We start from the raw sequence: 16353 nt of genomic DNA on the forward strand, positions 1-16353 counted from the left end.
TGTATAATCTCTCCATTCACCCTATGTCTCCCTACATCATCTTCCTTCCTCAATCCATCCTTTCCTCAGCCATGCATTAATTGTCCATTCATACACCTGCTCTGCCTCATCGTGAAATATGCTGTGACTCTGAGAATAAACTGCATCAGTTGAAGTCTGTTCATCCTCCTGTGTTTTAATGGACACACCATCACGACAGCCACCCTTCCACCAAATGCAATCCAACTAAACTTTACAGTGAGAATAATGCACACAGCAGGTGAAATGGTGCTTTTCTGGGTAACCTGAACGGTGTTGAAAATCCCAACAAGTTGTTTAATGCATTTTACCAATCACTTTTTTTATTTTGAAACAACTGTATAAAAATAAAACAATATTCTCTTAACAGTGATGTACAGTGAGCTGAATTTGCCAAGAAAAAAAAAAGAAAAACTAAAGAAAAAACAAAAAGAAAACACAGGTTCAACACTGGCAAACATTCCAGTTCTTATTTAGTACATCACAGCATCATCAAATCATCAAAGTGACATTAAATAACAGGATCAGCCAAGTTTTTCTCTGTAACTCTGAATTGTTCAGACCAAAGCAGGGTCTGCCTCGTACCTTTACAAGATTTGGCAACATCACAAGTTCACAAGTGATTGTCACAAATTAGGTGGCGCTGCATGATTTTTGAGGTGCTACATGTTTTTAATCACATCCAGGCAGTTCACATTAGCTCCACAGTATCAAACTATTTTTAAGACCCTAATATGTTAATATGAATATTTAGCAGCACCCTGTTTAAACCCTCCCGTCCTGCAAACTCCCTTAAGCGGCATTCACATGGAAGATTTAATGATTAAGATGTGATTAAAAAATAAATAAGCACAATTGTGGTTTGGTGTGAAATGTTCCATTGTAGAGAAACATGCTAAGTCAGAACTGATCACAGTGGTGCTAAATTAGGAGAGTTTTAAACATTATTACACAATATGGATATAAGTACACTGTTTAGATATACAGCTCTGTATGCGACCACCTAAAAATGTTGAGTTTCTTTGATTTAATCAAATTGAAAACCTCGTGTGGATGATCACAAGCCATCAAACCAAGCTGAACAGCTTGAAATGTTGCACCAGAAGTGCCATAAAGTTATTCAAAGCAGTGTGTAAGACTGGTGGAATAGAACATGCCAAGATACATGAAAACTGTAATTAAAAAGGAGGGTTATTCTACCAGATATTGATTTATGAGCTCTTAAAACTTGCACTTGCACCATTGTCGTGCCTAATTCCACCTCCCCGGCAGAACACGACCCCCTTGGCATTCTCGTGTGTCACGCAGCAGTATATGAGCAACAGATTATACTTACGACTCATGGCAATCCTGGATCCCATCAACACCACTTTAATTAAATCTAAGATGTTTCTTTACAGTGAACCATTTCACACCAATCTCCACTCTGAATAACTATTTACATCTCAACCACTGAATTATAACAGATTTAAAAAAACAGTGGATTTACCCTTTAATTAATTAGCAAGTTTCAGACAACGGACATTATCACTTTAGCTTACACTGTACCATGGTGAGTGATTTTAATATTCGAAAAATAAGAAGGTGGCAATTTAAATAAGCACATAAACCCATCATTAACACATGCTCCACATTTTGCAAACCAATAGACAGGTAAGAAATTTAGTAAATTACACACAGAAGAAAAAAAACATTACGACAGAATTATACTGTCAGGGTAAGAAAGTAGAAATTTTCAACAGCTGAAATAAAGAAATAATACTGAAGATCAGTGGCCTCAAAAGATTTACATCAAAGGATTTGCACAATTTCCCTCTTACTGCCATGAACAGTTGCTAATCCAAGACCTATTTGGTATCTGATGTTTGGTGCTATCAGGCAGGTAGTTTGAAGCTAACTGGTGAAGTTTAGGCATCAATTACTTGTTGGATACATTAGCCTTGTAGCTCCAGTGCTCAAACTAAAAAAGAAAAAGATCAGACACTAAACCTGTCTTGGTATATTTACTACATTAAAGTGTAGGGAAAGGAAAAATTATATACCTTTCAAGTACAGTAACTTCTTAACTGTTGGATATTTCTTAAGGTAAACACTGTTGTATTTCAATTGAATTGAATTCGGATCAGTTAAAAAAAAATCATTGAAGTCTTCAAAAAGTAATCTTTGTCCATTCTTAGCAAGACCACCTCATTATAACCAGGGTTGCTGAGCACAAACGTTGTTTGACAGTTGGTGTATAGACATTTTCCATGTGCACATCTATACTACTAATAAAAAACACTTTTGTCACTTTGAATTGAATTACATGTTAAATATGTACAGACTGAAGAAATGTTTACATAAGAAAGTGCAAAAAGTAGCTCAGCATCACGTCCAATAATGGCAAATTGTCCTTGTGAGCTGTGGTGAGATGTGCTGACCTCAGAAAAAAGAAAAAAAAAAGAAAAGGGTTTCCCTCTTGGGCTAAAAGTAGCAAGTTATGTGGATGTTAATGAGGACCACCACTGCAGGTCAAGCTAAGACAGTTATGGCTCAGAAACAGGTGATGGGTGATGGGTGAACCTCTTGACCTTCAGCATTTGTTTGGCTATACAGACTCAGTCAGATTCTGAATAGTTCCCTCTAGGACTGCACAATATATTTGTTTGTTCGGTAGTAGTACCTGTCTGTACTTTAAAAACGTTGCTAAAAATAATGCAGGTCAATGCTTTAAGCACACATGACACATACTTCGAAATGCTTTGAAAATATTACAAGGCATATCACAATTTCAATTCATAATACGCAGCAATTATGGCCTGCCAGATTTTCACAGAGTTTCACAGGCCTTAAATACCGGATTTCTGAAGCAGTACTCAAATATGAATTACTGCAGTTCGAAATATATCCAGGAGGGGGCTCTTTTAATAGTGATGTATTTTTTGTGTACACAGGTGAAAGTGCAAATGAACTGAAATCAGATGTTTATATTAAAGCAGGTTGGTAAAATAAGTTATAAAGATTCCTCTGACTAACCACACATTCTGCACTGGTCATTTTTTTGTATTGTCCAAAAATGTAAAGTAACTAATTTCTCAGATATTTTTACTCTTTTAGTTACCAGTTTTTAGTGGTCCATGAAAATGCCCAGTTTGTCAAGCAGTAAATATATTGTCAAGTTTATATATTTATTATAATTAGAGTGTCCACACTCTTTTCATTCTTTAATATTTTTAGTTTATTAACAATAACGGTTCTATTTAAAGGTCTCATCTAATTAAACCGCCTGGATATAATTATCGATAAAATAATACAAAGTCTCCAGAAACAAATCGAAATGATGTATGAAAATAACACTCATTCAAGTATTCCTTGAACCAGTCCTAACAGCAATTTTATTTTTATTTTAATAATTTATTTTACTGATATTGTGCAGCCCTAGGTAAAGGAAACAACAAACAAACAAGCAAACAAAAAACGGCATTAGTCAGCCTCAGATAGGCGTATTAGGCAGGTGGCCATTAGAGCCATTTAGCGCTCCATTGCTGAGGGAGTTTGGAGATTTTGCTACGCCGTGGGCATGTCCGTTTTGTTTTCCTGCCCCTGGTGCATTACCCTTAAGAGCCTCTCTCTCATGAGACACGTCTTCCCCTGCCCTCTCTGCGTCTCTTCGTGAGCCTGGGCTGTGAGGGGCTGTCCTGATGTGACACCGCTGCCTGAAACTGAACAGCGCGATGGTTAGCAGTGCGCTAATGCACAATGCTAACAGCACAGAGACCACCACCAGCTCCTGCAGGTAGCTGGGATTTTTAGCCAGAAGTTGGCGTTCCCCTTCAAGGCTTTTGACTTTCTCCTTTTCCAGCTTTTCCTCCCTGATGGTGACGTTGTTTCTGGTGGTCTTGCCTGTGGTCGCTGCTGGAGTCTTTCTCGCAGGCATGGTGGGCACCAGCACCTTTGTCGTGGGCTTCGGTTCCATCTGTGTTAGGATAAAGACAGACACCACTTTTAGTTAACTAATAACAGTCATTATTTTTTCACACTAAAGTGTTAAAATATAGTCGCTTATTGATACATGACACATTTCATGAGACAGATTCTTATAGATTTTTTTTTCTCTGTTCACCTTAAATAGTGCAACATTCATCCATATCAGAGAAGGCTTCAGGGATGGGGCTGTATCTAACTGTTTTTCTGAGCTGGTTTATTTGCCAATAATTGTTGACAAATTAAAGTCACTGCACTGGTTAGAGAAGGTAAATCTACATCATTTATGTTATTCTGTTATTCTAAACCGAAACTTGGTTTGTCTCTATAGTAACAGTAAGGCTCATTCAGGCTAAAGCCATAATGTTGACAGGCACAGCAGCCAGCCTGTGCTAATAGCTGGCTTTGGGTGGTAGCTTTCTACTACTGGCTGTCTGTGACTTTTAGAATTGGTTTTAAGGTTTAATTAATTAGTAAATATAAATCAATAAACAGTTTAGAACCTTTTTACATTTCTGAACTGCTGACTGAATACAATTCCAAATAGAGTCTTTAAGTTCATCTACTTAGTGCTTATGAAGCATAACATTTTCTGGTTCTCGTTTTTTCTTTTACTTGCTTCTCGTGTATTTCTTAATTTTGTTGCTGTTTTGTTCACCCATCTGTTTTTGTACAACACTTTGATCTGCACTTTAATGTATGAAAAGTGCTAAACAAATAATGTTAATTATTATATATATTTTTTATTATTATTATAGACCCGCAATGCTACCAGACACATTAGACTCTGCAGCTTTGGAGCAGGTTAGCAGCAATGCTATATGATTTCTAGTCTGGATTACTCACTGATACTTGATGACAGGCTGAACAAACTGCACTGACTACAAAGGATAAGTTTTATCTATTGCAATGATATGTGTATAATGTCTGAACCTGAGTTATTAAGTTAAAAATAACAAATGAGCCATGATGCTAACAATGCTAGCAATTGTAACAAACAGTGCCAGGTCTTAACAGATTTAAAGCTCTTAGCAATTGTACGTTTTGCTGTTTTTATGATATTTGCATCATTTAGGAAGAATCATAATAGATAAGAATCATTTACTGTTTATATATTTAATTTGTGATCTAAGAATAAAATTGATTCAAGATTTGTTCACTTATTTAAACGTAGACCATCAACAAAATGCCATTTGACCATAGGTGTCAAATAATTTACATAAGAATATACACATCACCACTGATATCCATATATTTTCTTACCGTCTCATCTTTAGTCTGTGGTGTGGTCACCCCTTTTGTGGTAGCACCCGTGCTTCCTTGTCCACTTTCAGATGTGCGTGTAATCTGTGGTCTGCTGGGCGTTGAAGGCTGTACGGTGGGGTTGCTCTTCTGTCTGACCTGGTAAACGTAGAGGGTCTGCGTGAAACCGTTCTCCACAGCCTGGCAGAGGTACTGCCCCAGGGTGGATGGGGTGGCGAGGAAGCTGAGGCTGCCGTCTTCGTGCTGCATGTAGATTTTGGGTGAGATCTGGCTGTTGAGCCGCTCCCAGTGCAGCTGGGCAAGGTGGGACGCAGCTGGGCAACGCAGATGGACCACTTCATTCAGAGACACGTAGACCAGCTCACCTGGAGGACACGTGGCTGAAGTGGTCAGGATTAGGTGCCAAGGATGAGCGCACACACAGGACACCACGAGACAGGGACACAAAGACACAGACTAAGCAGGTAACAAAATGGCTGCTGATTTCAACAGACAACAGACTGTGGTAACAGGGTTGATCAGTGACATTACCAAAAGAAAAGAAAATGCAATGAAGTTAACATTTTTTTTAATTTTATTTATTTAGCCCTAAAGCTTGTCTAATAACTTAAATATGTTTTCTGATTCTTGTACTTTAGCTACATTAGTAAACAGATGGATTTAAAGTAGAATCAATACATTTTGAGATAAACCTGGACAAAGGATGAACAACATTCTTTTTGGACAGGTTTGTAAATGCTGTAAATCTATATAATGCCCTAAATCGTCCAGCAGGTTACATTTCTATCCCAAATTGAATTCACCAAATAAACAGTTCAAGCTCTCCTGGAGGCACTATTATGAATCAGTTTAGGATGAACCTTTCTTCAGAGAAATATATGCAATACTGGTTTAGATGCAGCTAACAATGTAAACTAGTTAACAAAGGTGGTGACTGATAAACCCATTTGCACTTAATACAAAAAAAAAAATACTACCACCATCTTAACCCTCAGACACAACAGTTTGGTGCTTGTTCTGGTCAAACGCTGCTGCTCTTCCAATAGCATTTAGAGTTTACATGTAGCATGATTAGCTGATAAGTTTCCTTAAAAAAAGAGAAGAGGTGTGGTGTGGTTGGAAATGTAAGCCGGCTCCGAAGCACTATTTAACTGTTTAATTTATGACCAGATTAAATGACACTGACTGATATTATTGAAGATCATTATAAACAAAAAAGCACATATAAAAGGAAAGACATTTCTGACACAGGACAACACAACAATTTAATGATGTACACAATACAAAGCAGCTCATACTACAGTAAACATCAAACAAAATAAACATATTTTCAGACTCAAACTCTGAGAAATAACAGGTTCTTGTCTGTAATGCATTGTTACTCACTTGCAGGAGATTTCGGAGAGAAGGAGCGTAATCTGGGTTTACACACTTCAGACACGTTTCCTCCTTCCACATCCTGACCACTTTGGAAAAAATGAAGACCAACACTTTAATAACAGCCCATTAATCACCCTGTTATTGTTAACCCTCTAGTATATTGTGAATTCTCTTGTAGTGCACACACTAAGAAATGCCTCATAATCTTTAGTAATATTTCTTGACTTGTAGTTTATCACAACTAAGTGCAGATTTTAGTTTTCAATCCATCTCATGACCGTGTACAGTGTACATACAAGAAATCTTTTTAAAATGTAAAATGTGCTGTAAAGCTGACAGACAAGTTAATGCATAATGAAAAATTAATGTACTATAGGGACTTTTACATAATAAGCTATGCAAATAAACATAACATTCATACATTACATATCTAGAGATACAGATGCGATATACCTCTAGATATTCTTAGTACAGAAGCCCTGAATGAAATGAAACTAACAATTAGTAGAGTAAGGCTACGTAATTAGAGTAAGGCTAATCCCTGCCTGGGAAACTTTCCCTATGAATCCAGAGCAGTCAGGACCATCACATCAGTGTGAGGCTTTAAAAGTGTTTTTTTTCCCTTTCATAAGAATATACAACTCTACTTACACATTCTCCCTAACAGAGTTGATATCAACACAAGCTCTTCGTGAGAGGTCCCAGCCACAGAAAGGGTCTCTGGCTAAAACACACTCAGCACAGCTTGAGTAGTACGAGCAGTTTGAGACTGGTACAGACGCTATTCCCTCAGAAGTTCCCACCAGCACCAGACCCTGCAGAAGTAACAGGAGACGAAGCATTAGACAATGCAAAAACAACTCGCTATAACAACTAATGGGTGCTTGGGTAGTGTAAGGTGGTAGTTATGATATTTCAAATGCTTGCTAAGATTTTGACAGATGGTGGAAAGAGGTTTTCATTGGTTGAGGGCTCACATGTCCAGTAATATGTCTAGCAATAAACAATACTATATTGGACTGTGATTCCTAGAGCTGCTGAGCAAAAACTGAGAATTTAGATGTACCTTGGTGACAGACAGCAGGAGGTTTTTCACTGGCTGAGGTTTTGTGAAAACCTGGATCTCCTCTATGATGTGGGCACCTTTATCCAGAAGCACGGCTTTGTGCAGGTAGCCAGTTTCTTTACAAAAAGACAAACAGATTTTAAAACACATAAAAACAAATATATCTAGAATATATCAAGAAGGTTGAGACATTGAGAATACTTGAGATATTCTTGAATTATTTACCTGGAGATCTATACCGCACAGAAAACAAACCTACGAATACCTTTGTGAAACTTAACAGTTTTTACCAGTGTACGCAAGTTTTTAGGTAAGTCTGTGTGTACACACACACACTGTGGCTTTGTATAATAAACTTTAGGATTTGACCTTGGATTTGACCTAAAATCTAGAACATCTTAGTTGTGTCAAACAAACCTGTGAGAAGGTACAGAACGGTGTAATCTTTCCCACCAGCTGCCCGCACTCTCTGAGCTGCAATGTTGCTGTACTGGTGATCAGGTGACACAATGGTCAGCTCCTGATTGACAGGTAGGACACTCTCATCAGCCAGGAAGTTCTCCTTCACAAAGCGCAGGGTGTTATCTGAGGCATTGTGGAGGCCACACTGCACGGAGAAAAGATACAAAAACAATGAGAAGTTCAACAAAATGAGAATCACTGTTAATAAACACTCAATGCTTTATTATGATTTCAGTACAATTAAGAACTCACCTCTCCAGGGTTGGCAATCTTCTCCTGCACTCGGGTGCTCCATTTCACCGTGTCCCTGTTCAGGTATTTGTAGTTTCCAGAAAACACGTCTTTAATGGCCCTGAGTCTGAATGCACACACTGCAGAGCGACCTGAGTTCACGGACCTGCACACACACCAGCATAGGCTCACAACTTAGTAAAATATAAATAGTGTTTATAAAAAGTGAAGCTGATAAAAGGTGGGCCTGAGATAGTAATGGTCTGTATTTGGCCTATCCAGCCATAAATATATTTCAACTAAGATGTTACATGGTGTGGAGGAAATGGTACATCACATACATTATCTCACAAAAATGAGTAAGCCACTCACATTTTTGTAAATGTATGGATTTTTACTAGAATAAGAGTGTTACAGCTCACTCCAAAGTCTGTTACATTAATAGGGATCAGACTGTGTACCTGTCTATGGGGTAATGTTTGTACTCTGGACTCACCACTGTGAGCTGAAGATGCCGTAGAACAGTGTGTCGTCCTCAGAAGCTCCCTCTGGTGGATGAAGGGTGGTCATGTCCTGCAGAACATTGTAAGGCAGCTCTCCGTTTGCCTGGCAAAGGAGCTGAGCTTTGGTGAAGGTGGTCCAGCGCCGCTGCAGGGTACGCTGACCTCCAACATCACTCTGGGTACAAATAGAAAATTGTATCATTAAACAACATATATATTATTAAAAGACTGAAGTTATGATCAGTGTTGAGAATAAGGCGCAGTGCTCTTTTCAATCAGGAAAAAGCTAATTTACATATGTTAATCTTAAAAGAACAATAAGAAAAACATGTTTAGTTTCAGAACACTATTTGAGAGCTGTTGATCATTGGCTGGTTCATGGCCTATTCTGATGGACAATTTTATAAATCAATGAAACAGTAACTTGGTTCCATCCACTGTACTGGAAAAACAGAAGTACTAGAACTATTAAGGCAAAGTAACAGCAAATATACTAATTAAAAAAAAAACATTAAGTATTATATTTCCATTAGGATATAAGATCAGAACTTATTATCAGATATTAAGGAAAAACACTGAGCTAATTATTTGAAATGTATGGTACATCACAGAAATCTGTGGTATCTGTGCCCTGGGTTGCCAGGCATAGACAACAGCATGCAAACAGTGTGCTTCACCCATAGAAACGAGTGAACTGAACAAGGTAATCACTGAGCCTTAGTAAGGTTGCTAATCTTAGCTGAGCAATTTAGCACCACCACTAACATGGTAGAGACGAAAATTTTGGACATTAAATCTTATATTTATAACTTACATATTCACAGATTAGATACAGAGAAAGACTTGTTGTCACTTGCCACTTTGTATCAATCTGGCAACCTGTGTGAGCTTTGTGTTTAAGGTAGAAAACTCTATCCAGTGTTTGGAAATTGAACTCCTGTAACCACTTCACACACTCGCTCAGATTTATTACTGATTGTTCCTTTTAAAGTATCTTTTAAAATTATAATATAGAATAGCACATAGCAATGTTATTTATATTATTAAATATTCTACAGTATATTAACATAAAAATAATCTTGATACATAACAGTTAGATTGCATCTAACTGTCGCAAGTATTCCCGCTTATTTGGTGTCCACTATGTCTTGGATATACTTAATAAAACGATTTAATTAAATAAAATGCAAGAAATCACTTACTGTGCAAACTTGAGCGATGCGAGACACTGTGAACTTGTTGATGAAGTCATACTCTCCGGCGAGCTCACTGAAGAAGAAATAGACTTTCTCCTCACTGGGAATGAAGGTGGAGCTGATGAAGGTGGGATCTATGTGTGTGAAAAGAAAAAAAGGAAAATAAGAAGAAAGATTAAACTTGAAACTACATTAAGGGTCATACAAAATGTGAGGAATGGTGGATTATTTTTTGTATGTTTTTTTTTTTCTTCTAGTAGGGGTGCAGGAAAAAATCGATTCGAGCTCGAATCGCGAATCTAACACTGAACGATTCAGAATCGATTCTCATTTTCAAAAACTCGATTTTTTTGGGTGAAGCTACTGTCGCAGTTAAAAAGCTCCGTGGTACAGCTCCGTAGCTGAGCTCCGTGGTACAGTTAAAGAGCTTCGCGATAAAATTAAAGAGCTTCGCAATAAAGTTAAAGAGCTTCGCGGTACAGTTAAAAAGCTCCGCGGTAGAGTTTAAAAAGCTCTGCAGTACAGTTTAAAAAGCTCTGCAGTACAGTTTAAAAAGCTCTGTGGTACAGTTTAAAAAGCTCTGCGCGTCACTGCGCGACTGTCTCTCCCTGTGTGCATGCTAAAATCTAGTGTATTTAGTTACGTAATTATAGCCTATCTAGTTCCACTCTTGACCTTGTGGCTGTGTTACATTGATAAGTGTTTTTCAGTTTTAACAATGTCTTCCTTTTAGAAATGAATTCAGGATTAGTTAACCATGCTAGAAATTAGCCATTCATTATTATGGCACTGTCACTATGTTGCAAAAAGATTAAATACAGTAAGGAACCTAAGTTTACTGTTTTAAATAAATGTTCTATTTGTTTACATTGTCCTTTCATCTTTTTATCTTCTCACATAATTTAAACAAAATTTATAGGCCATTTGATTTGAAAAATCGTTCCAGAATCGAAAATTGTTTCTGAATCGAATCGTGACCCCAAAAATCGGAATCGAATCGAATGGCCAGACACTGAGAGATTCGCACCCCTACCTTCTAGCCAGCCCATTGTATCATCCAGCTTCACATCAACATGTTCTCCTTCACTCAGATGACGAGAGATAATGGGTCGATTGCCCCTGTAATCTGCTACTGTACCAGTGTATAACTCTCCATCTAAAACACACAGGGGAACACAGAAACCTGAGTAAACTTTTATGCATGAAAATATAAAAATGAAACATTTAATACTCTTAATTTACACACACCTTTGCTCGTCTTAAAAGCTATATACTACAACCAGTGAACACAAAACAGAACCAGGTGCAGATTTAGCAGTAGGAACAAGCAGACAGCCACTATAAACCTGGGCCACGATGAAAGCAAACAAACAAAAAAAAGTATACATAAACATATTTAAAGAATAGAATATTTATAATCCATAATCCGGTGCATCTCGTGTATGAATTTTATCAGTCAGGTTCTAAGGAGCAGGAAAGCCACTCAGCCAAACTGCAGCGTTATACAGACGTTTCAGTTTAGTTCTCTAGCACCTGGACTGGAGTAGCATTACCCGCTAACCATGCTTGCTATTTCCCACGTTTACTGGTGAGTATTATCGGCCTGTAACCTGCTCCTACTAACCACTGCTTCTACCAACCCCGGCCATCACTGCTGTAGCGGTTAGCTGCTAATGCTAATGCTCCAATCTTAGTGCTACAGAAATTCTGTAATTTAAGCTTACTGTAAATAAATGGAAGCACTTCACTCACCCAAATAAACAGTTTTCAGGAGAGAAATCTGTGTAAATTAACATCCAGCACTCGTTGACTAAAGTCATTTTTATAATTGCAGTTTTGTTTACTTAGCTTAGCTTTACCTAACTTAGCTAACCTACCCCCCACCACCACCCACCGAGACCTGCTGAATTAGAAGTTCCTTATAGCGTCTCTTAAAATGCACCTAATAATACAGTGTGCCTTACGTATGAAAAGAGACCAGAAAACACACGTTCATTAATAGTGTGCCTTATAATATGGGGCACCTTATAGTGCAAAAAATACGGTAAAACATTTGTCAAAAACTGAAATTACTATTTCTCTGAAAGACTTATTTACTTGATTACTTAAATTAAGCTAATACACAGTAAAATGCAAATGCAATTTTAACTTAGTCATTTTCAGAGATCAATAGAGTGTATGTCTAGTTATTTGCTTTACATACACTACTCATGTCAAACTAACCTAAGCCAATCAGGAGCTTAAGAGAATGAGGATTATGTCACAGTCAATAAGAGCTCACTTTCGCTTTTTTTAAGCCCGACTTCCTTGGTCTGTTACAATCCCTTTTATCTTCATCCACAGCTCGTTTTTTTTTGTCATGTTTATCAGAAGCCACAGGGCCGCTAGTACTTATCTACACTTCTAAGTTTATTCAAAACTAAGACAAGAAACATATTTGTTAAAATCACTAATACATTTATTAATATTCCAAAACATTCAATTTACATTTAAGAATAATATTTTATACATAAGAGCCAAGACACAGCTTAAAATATTGACACAAATTTTTAGACTAAAGCAGTTAAATTCACTGAACAGCTCAATTGTTTTTTTGTCCTTATTGTTATAAAACAGGGAGATGACTTTTTGATATTTTACAGTTAAAGCCCTGATGTAAATTAAATGGAACAACAACAATTTTTAAATTTGTATTTAAAGATTTTGCTTTATAAAATAGTGTTAAAACTCGTTATATGGAAAAGAAAACATTTCATTAAAGTATGTTTATTGTTAAAATGGCTGGAACCGTCTCCTTAAAAATGAATACCTTGGCCAGCGGGTGGCGATATATACTCTTCTTTAGAACCTGCTGAGTGTTTTGTTTTTTTCCCCATTGCATTCAATGTGTTTATAAATTACAACTTTAGAATTCTTTGTAAAAACTAATGGCTAAGATGAGGCCAAAAAAAAAAAAATCTCCCACACATGGGCCTAAAATACATTTATATATATTTATATATATATATATATATATATTTATATATATATATATATATATATATATATATATATATATATATATATATATATATATATATATATATATATATATATATATCCTATTTTATTACTCACCTGTTCCTGAGCTCTATAATTAGGTGCATTTTGTTTGTTAGATTAGATTAGATTAAAACTAAACTCTACTGGGAAAGCAGAACCGGCCCATTACAGACATTTACCACTAGAGAGTCTTACCCACAGTAATGGCTGTGTTTTTCTGGTAGGGGTCATAAGGGCAGCGACCTCTGCCCTCTTCAGGCCTACTGCCAGTTACCAGTGAGAACTGTGCAGCATTCTAAGAGAAAGCATATACACAAAATGAAAATGTTTAAACAAATAAATAATAAGAACAAAAAAGTTAATTAAAATTAAGACATTTAGTTCAAAATGTCTCATATCTAGACTGATTTGGCCTAGAAGTGTTATCCTTTTTTCTAATTCACTAGTACAAAAAATGCAGTGAACTGCATGTATTGCAAACGAAAACTAAGGGGCATATCTGAAATATATCTAAACAAATGAACAATTATTCTAAAAACCGAATCACATTTAAAGAATAAAAAAATCAACACATACAAGTATCTTGTGTGATTTTCATAACAAGCCTGAATAAAGTCTGTGCTCTATTCTGCTGAGTTTGAGTTTGTGAGCAAGAGAGACGTCAGTAACATCAGCATTATCCTTCAGTCACTGGCCAGGAAGCAATTCATGCGAAGGGCTCTTCTCTCAAGACTTCACACGCCATTCTTCCTCGAAGCTTACTACGCACACACACACACGCACTTCACTCTTGCTCACGAAAGCGCACAGCAGTGCACGAAACCAATGACAAGACATCCCTGTTCACATGACAGGATTAAAGAATGGGTGCTGATGTGTGAAGGACAAGCACACACATGCACTCACACATGCACAGACATTCACAAGTAAATGAGCAAATAACACACTGCTCACAAACATGTCCATACAGACATTAAAAACACTCTTTAGGCCTTTGTAGTTTTTATGGCTGGATGAAGGGAAAAAACAGCACAGAAACAGAAAAGGTAGAGGAAGCTATTGATTTGGTTATTAATTATTATATTATTATTATTACGTGGTGAACAATGCAGCACTTACTAGGACTGGGGGAAGTTTCCAATTCTTAGATCTCGATTTAAACGATTCTGAATCGATGAATAAAATGGCAAAAATCGCCAACATGTACCTACGCATTTTGCATAACTGGTAAGCATTTTAACCTCCTAGAAAACTTGTAAGATCCCATGTTCTTAAGTATGCATATCATTTGATCTTGCATTTTCCTCATGTTCTGCCAAATCTGTGTGACTGTGTTGGCGACCACTTGCTCTGTCGTTCTGTGTGTGTTTAGAATTAACGCTAAAAAAGAGAAAGAACGCACTTCATCAAATAAAATAACAATTACCCAGTCAGTCTGGGTAGTCGAGGTACTATAAATTGATTGCGGCCACCTTTAAACAGATTTTAAATAATTAACAGTTATAGTATTGAACAATTTATCATGTTGTTGTCACAGTTAAATCTGCTAACTACACCAAATCTGAAGCCGTTGTGTTTTCTATCAGCAGTTTTACAGTTCCTCTGTGGTCAAAGCTGTTTCACAAGAAGATAAGAAATGCAAACGAAGAAATGACAGTGGCTTAATACCAACACAAAAGAGCGGCTGTGCTAGCGGGTCTATTAGAGAAGATTACTGAAAAGGAGTGTGTGTGTGTGTGTGTGTTTTATTTAGGTGTGCACTTAGCACCCTGCTAATAAAATGTGGGTTTACTTGTTAACACTACTAGCCACTTAGCTCTGCTTACACATATAAATTACATATAATAAATAATAAATAAATCATATAAGAGAGAGAGAGAGAAAGAGAGAGAGAGAGAGTGAGAGAGAGGGAGAGAGAAAAACAGAGAATTTTAGAAACCACATAAGCTGAGGACTTAGGTACGTATTTAGCACCAAATCTAACAAAGCAAATATCAGACACCAAACATATGTTGGCTGATCAATTAAATTCAGGCTAAAGAGGTTAGTTAGGATATTCCCAGAATGTGCTGAACAGACTGACCCAAAAACTGGGTCAAAAACTGCCAGACATTAAACTGGAAAACAATTTTTCGATCGGACACACACTGTTCAAGGTTTCTTAGAGTGGTAGACAGACAGAAGACCTAGGTGAGTGTTGGTGAGGTTCTTACGATGTAGGTGCAGCGAGGGCTGAAGGCAAACGTTCCACAGGCGTACATATGGGTGGAGTTTAGCACCTGCAGAACTCGAACAAAGTTTGGACAGTCAGTCTGTAAAGGAGAGACAGAGACAGAGAACATTTTAAAAACCACATGAGCACGTATGTTAGAGATTAATGAACACCACCACAGTCTGAGGAAAGTGGATTTAGGTATACATTTAGCTCCAAATCTAACAAAGCAAATATCAGACACTTATCATCTTCATATACTTATTGCGTGGAGGAAAATTGTGGACATTTAGTTCCTGATCAAACTAATTCTTGTTTGCCTGAGGAGAGTTCTCTAGTGACTTATTTCTAAAGAATAAGGAAGAGGAACCAATTCCACATTAATAATAATCTGTCTGTGTTTGTATTACTGCCAGTAAGAGTCAGAATAATAACAATAAACACATTTACTTCATACCTTCTTCTTGCCCTTCATGGAACAGTCGTTGAGGTCTTTCTCTGTGGGTGACCAGTCGAGCTGAAAGTGGAGAATTGGGACAAGAAAGGTCAGACCCTTTAGTGAAATCACATTATTGGAAGTGATTTATTTCCTGGCCGGTAACATTGGTTGATGCTAATGACAGACTGTTTTACAGTGTCGACAGAGAAATTGCAAAAATATTTTGAAAAAGAAAAAAAACATGAATAACACAATGTAATTAAGGTTTTAAATATTTTTTAGTTGTTTTATAGCTTTTTGTTTTTTTTTAAAACTATTCTATTCTAACGATTTAATCTAAAACTATTCAAATAAAATTCAATATAGACTCTCTAGTCCAAAATAATTGGTTTCACATGAAGCAATTGTGTACAATCAGAATTTATAAATGCCTCATCATTTTTATACTCCAATATGTACTTAATATGTCCTCAACACAAAACTATATTAAATGTTTCAGTGCCACAGACATAATTTTTAAAGCTTTTAAGCTCAGCTCACCAACCAGCCAGCTCATGGTAGCAGTAATGCTAGACCCT

The 16353-nt window shown here is 36.9% G+C and overlaps 1 protein-coding gene across 3 annotated transcripts in view; it reads right to left on the reverse strand.

Annotated features, from left to right (window-relative positions):
- Positions 1-268: 268 nt before the first annotated feature.
- sema4ab (sema domain, immunoglobulin domain (Ig), transmembrane domain (TM) and short cytoplasmic domain, (semaphorin) 4Ab) overlaps positions 269-16353 on the reverse strand; it is a 64786-nt gene continuing 48701 nt past the window's right edge. For 2 of the 3 annotated variants that reach the window (XM_049476398.1, XM_049476399.1), the window contains 13 exons: positions 15794-15853; positions 15338-15436; positions 13320-13419; positions 11116-11238; positions 10089-10216; positions 8880-9061; positions 8405-8549; positions 8108-8297; positions 7691-7806; positions 7276-7439; positions 6631-6710; positions 5245-5624; positions 269-3973 (listed from right to left, as the gene is read on the reverse strand). In XM_049476398.1, coding sequence (XP_049332355.1) covers positions 3491-3973; positions 5245-5624; positions 6631-6710; positions 7276-7439; positions 7691-7806; positions 8108-8297; positions 8405-8549; positions 8880-9061; positions 10089-10216; positions 11116-11238; positions 13320-13419; positions 15338-15436; positions 15794-15853 — 2250 coding nt within the window. In that variant the 3' untranslated portion in view covers positions 269-3490. The remainder of the gene's footprint in view (positions 3974-5244; positions 5625-6630; positions 6711-7275; positions 7440-7690; positions 7807-8107; positions 8298-8404; positions 8550-8879; positions 9062-10088; positions 10217-11115; positions 11239-13319; positions 13420-15337; positions 15437-15793; positions 15854-16353) is intronic. The other variant, XM_049476400.1, reaches the window with a different exon arrangement.

This window comes from Astyanax mexicanus, chromosome 3 (genome assembly GCF_023375975.1).
Source record: "Astyanax mexicanus isolate ESR-SI-001 chromosome 3, AstMex3_surface, whole genome shotgun sequence".
NCBI lineage: Eukaryota > Metazoa > Chordata > Actinopteri > Characiformes > Acestrorhamphidae > Astyanax > Astyanax mexicanus.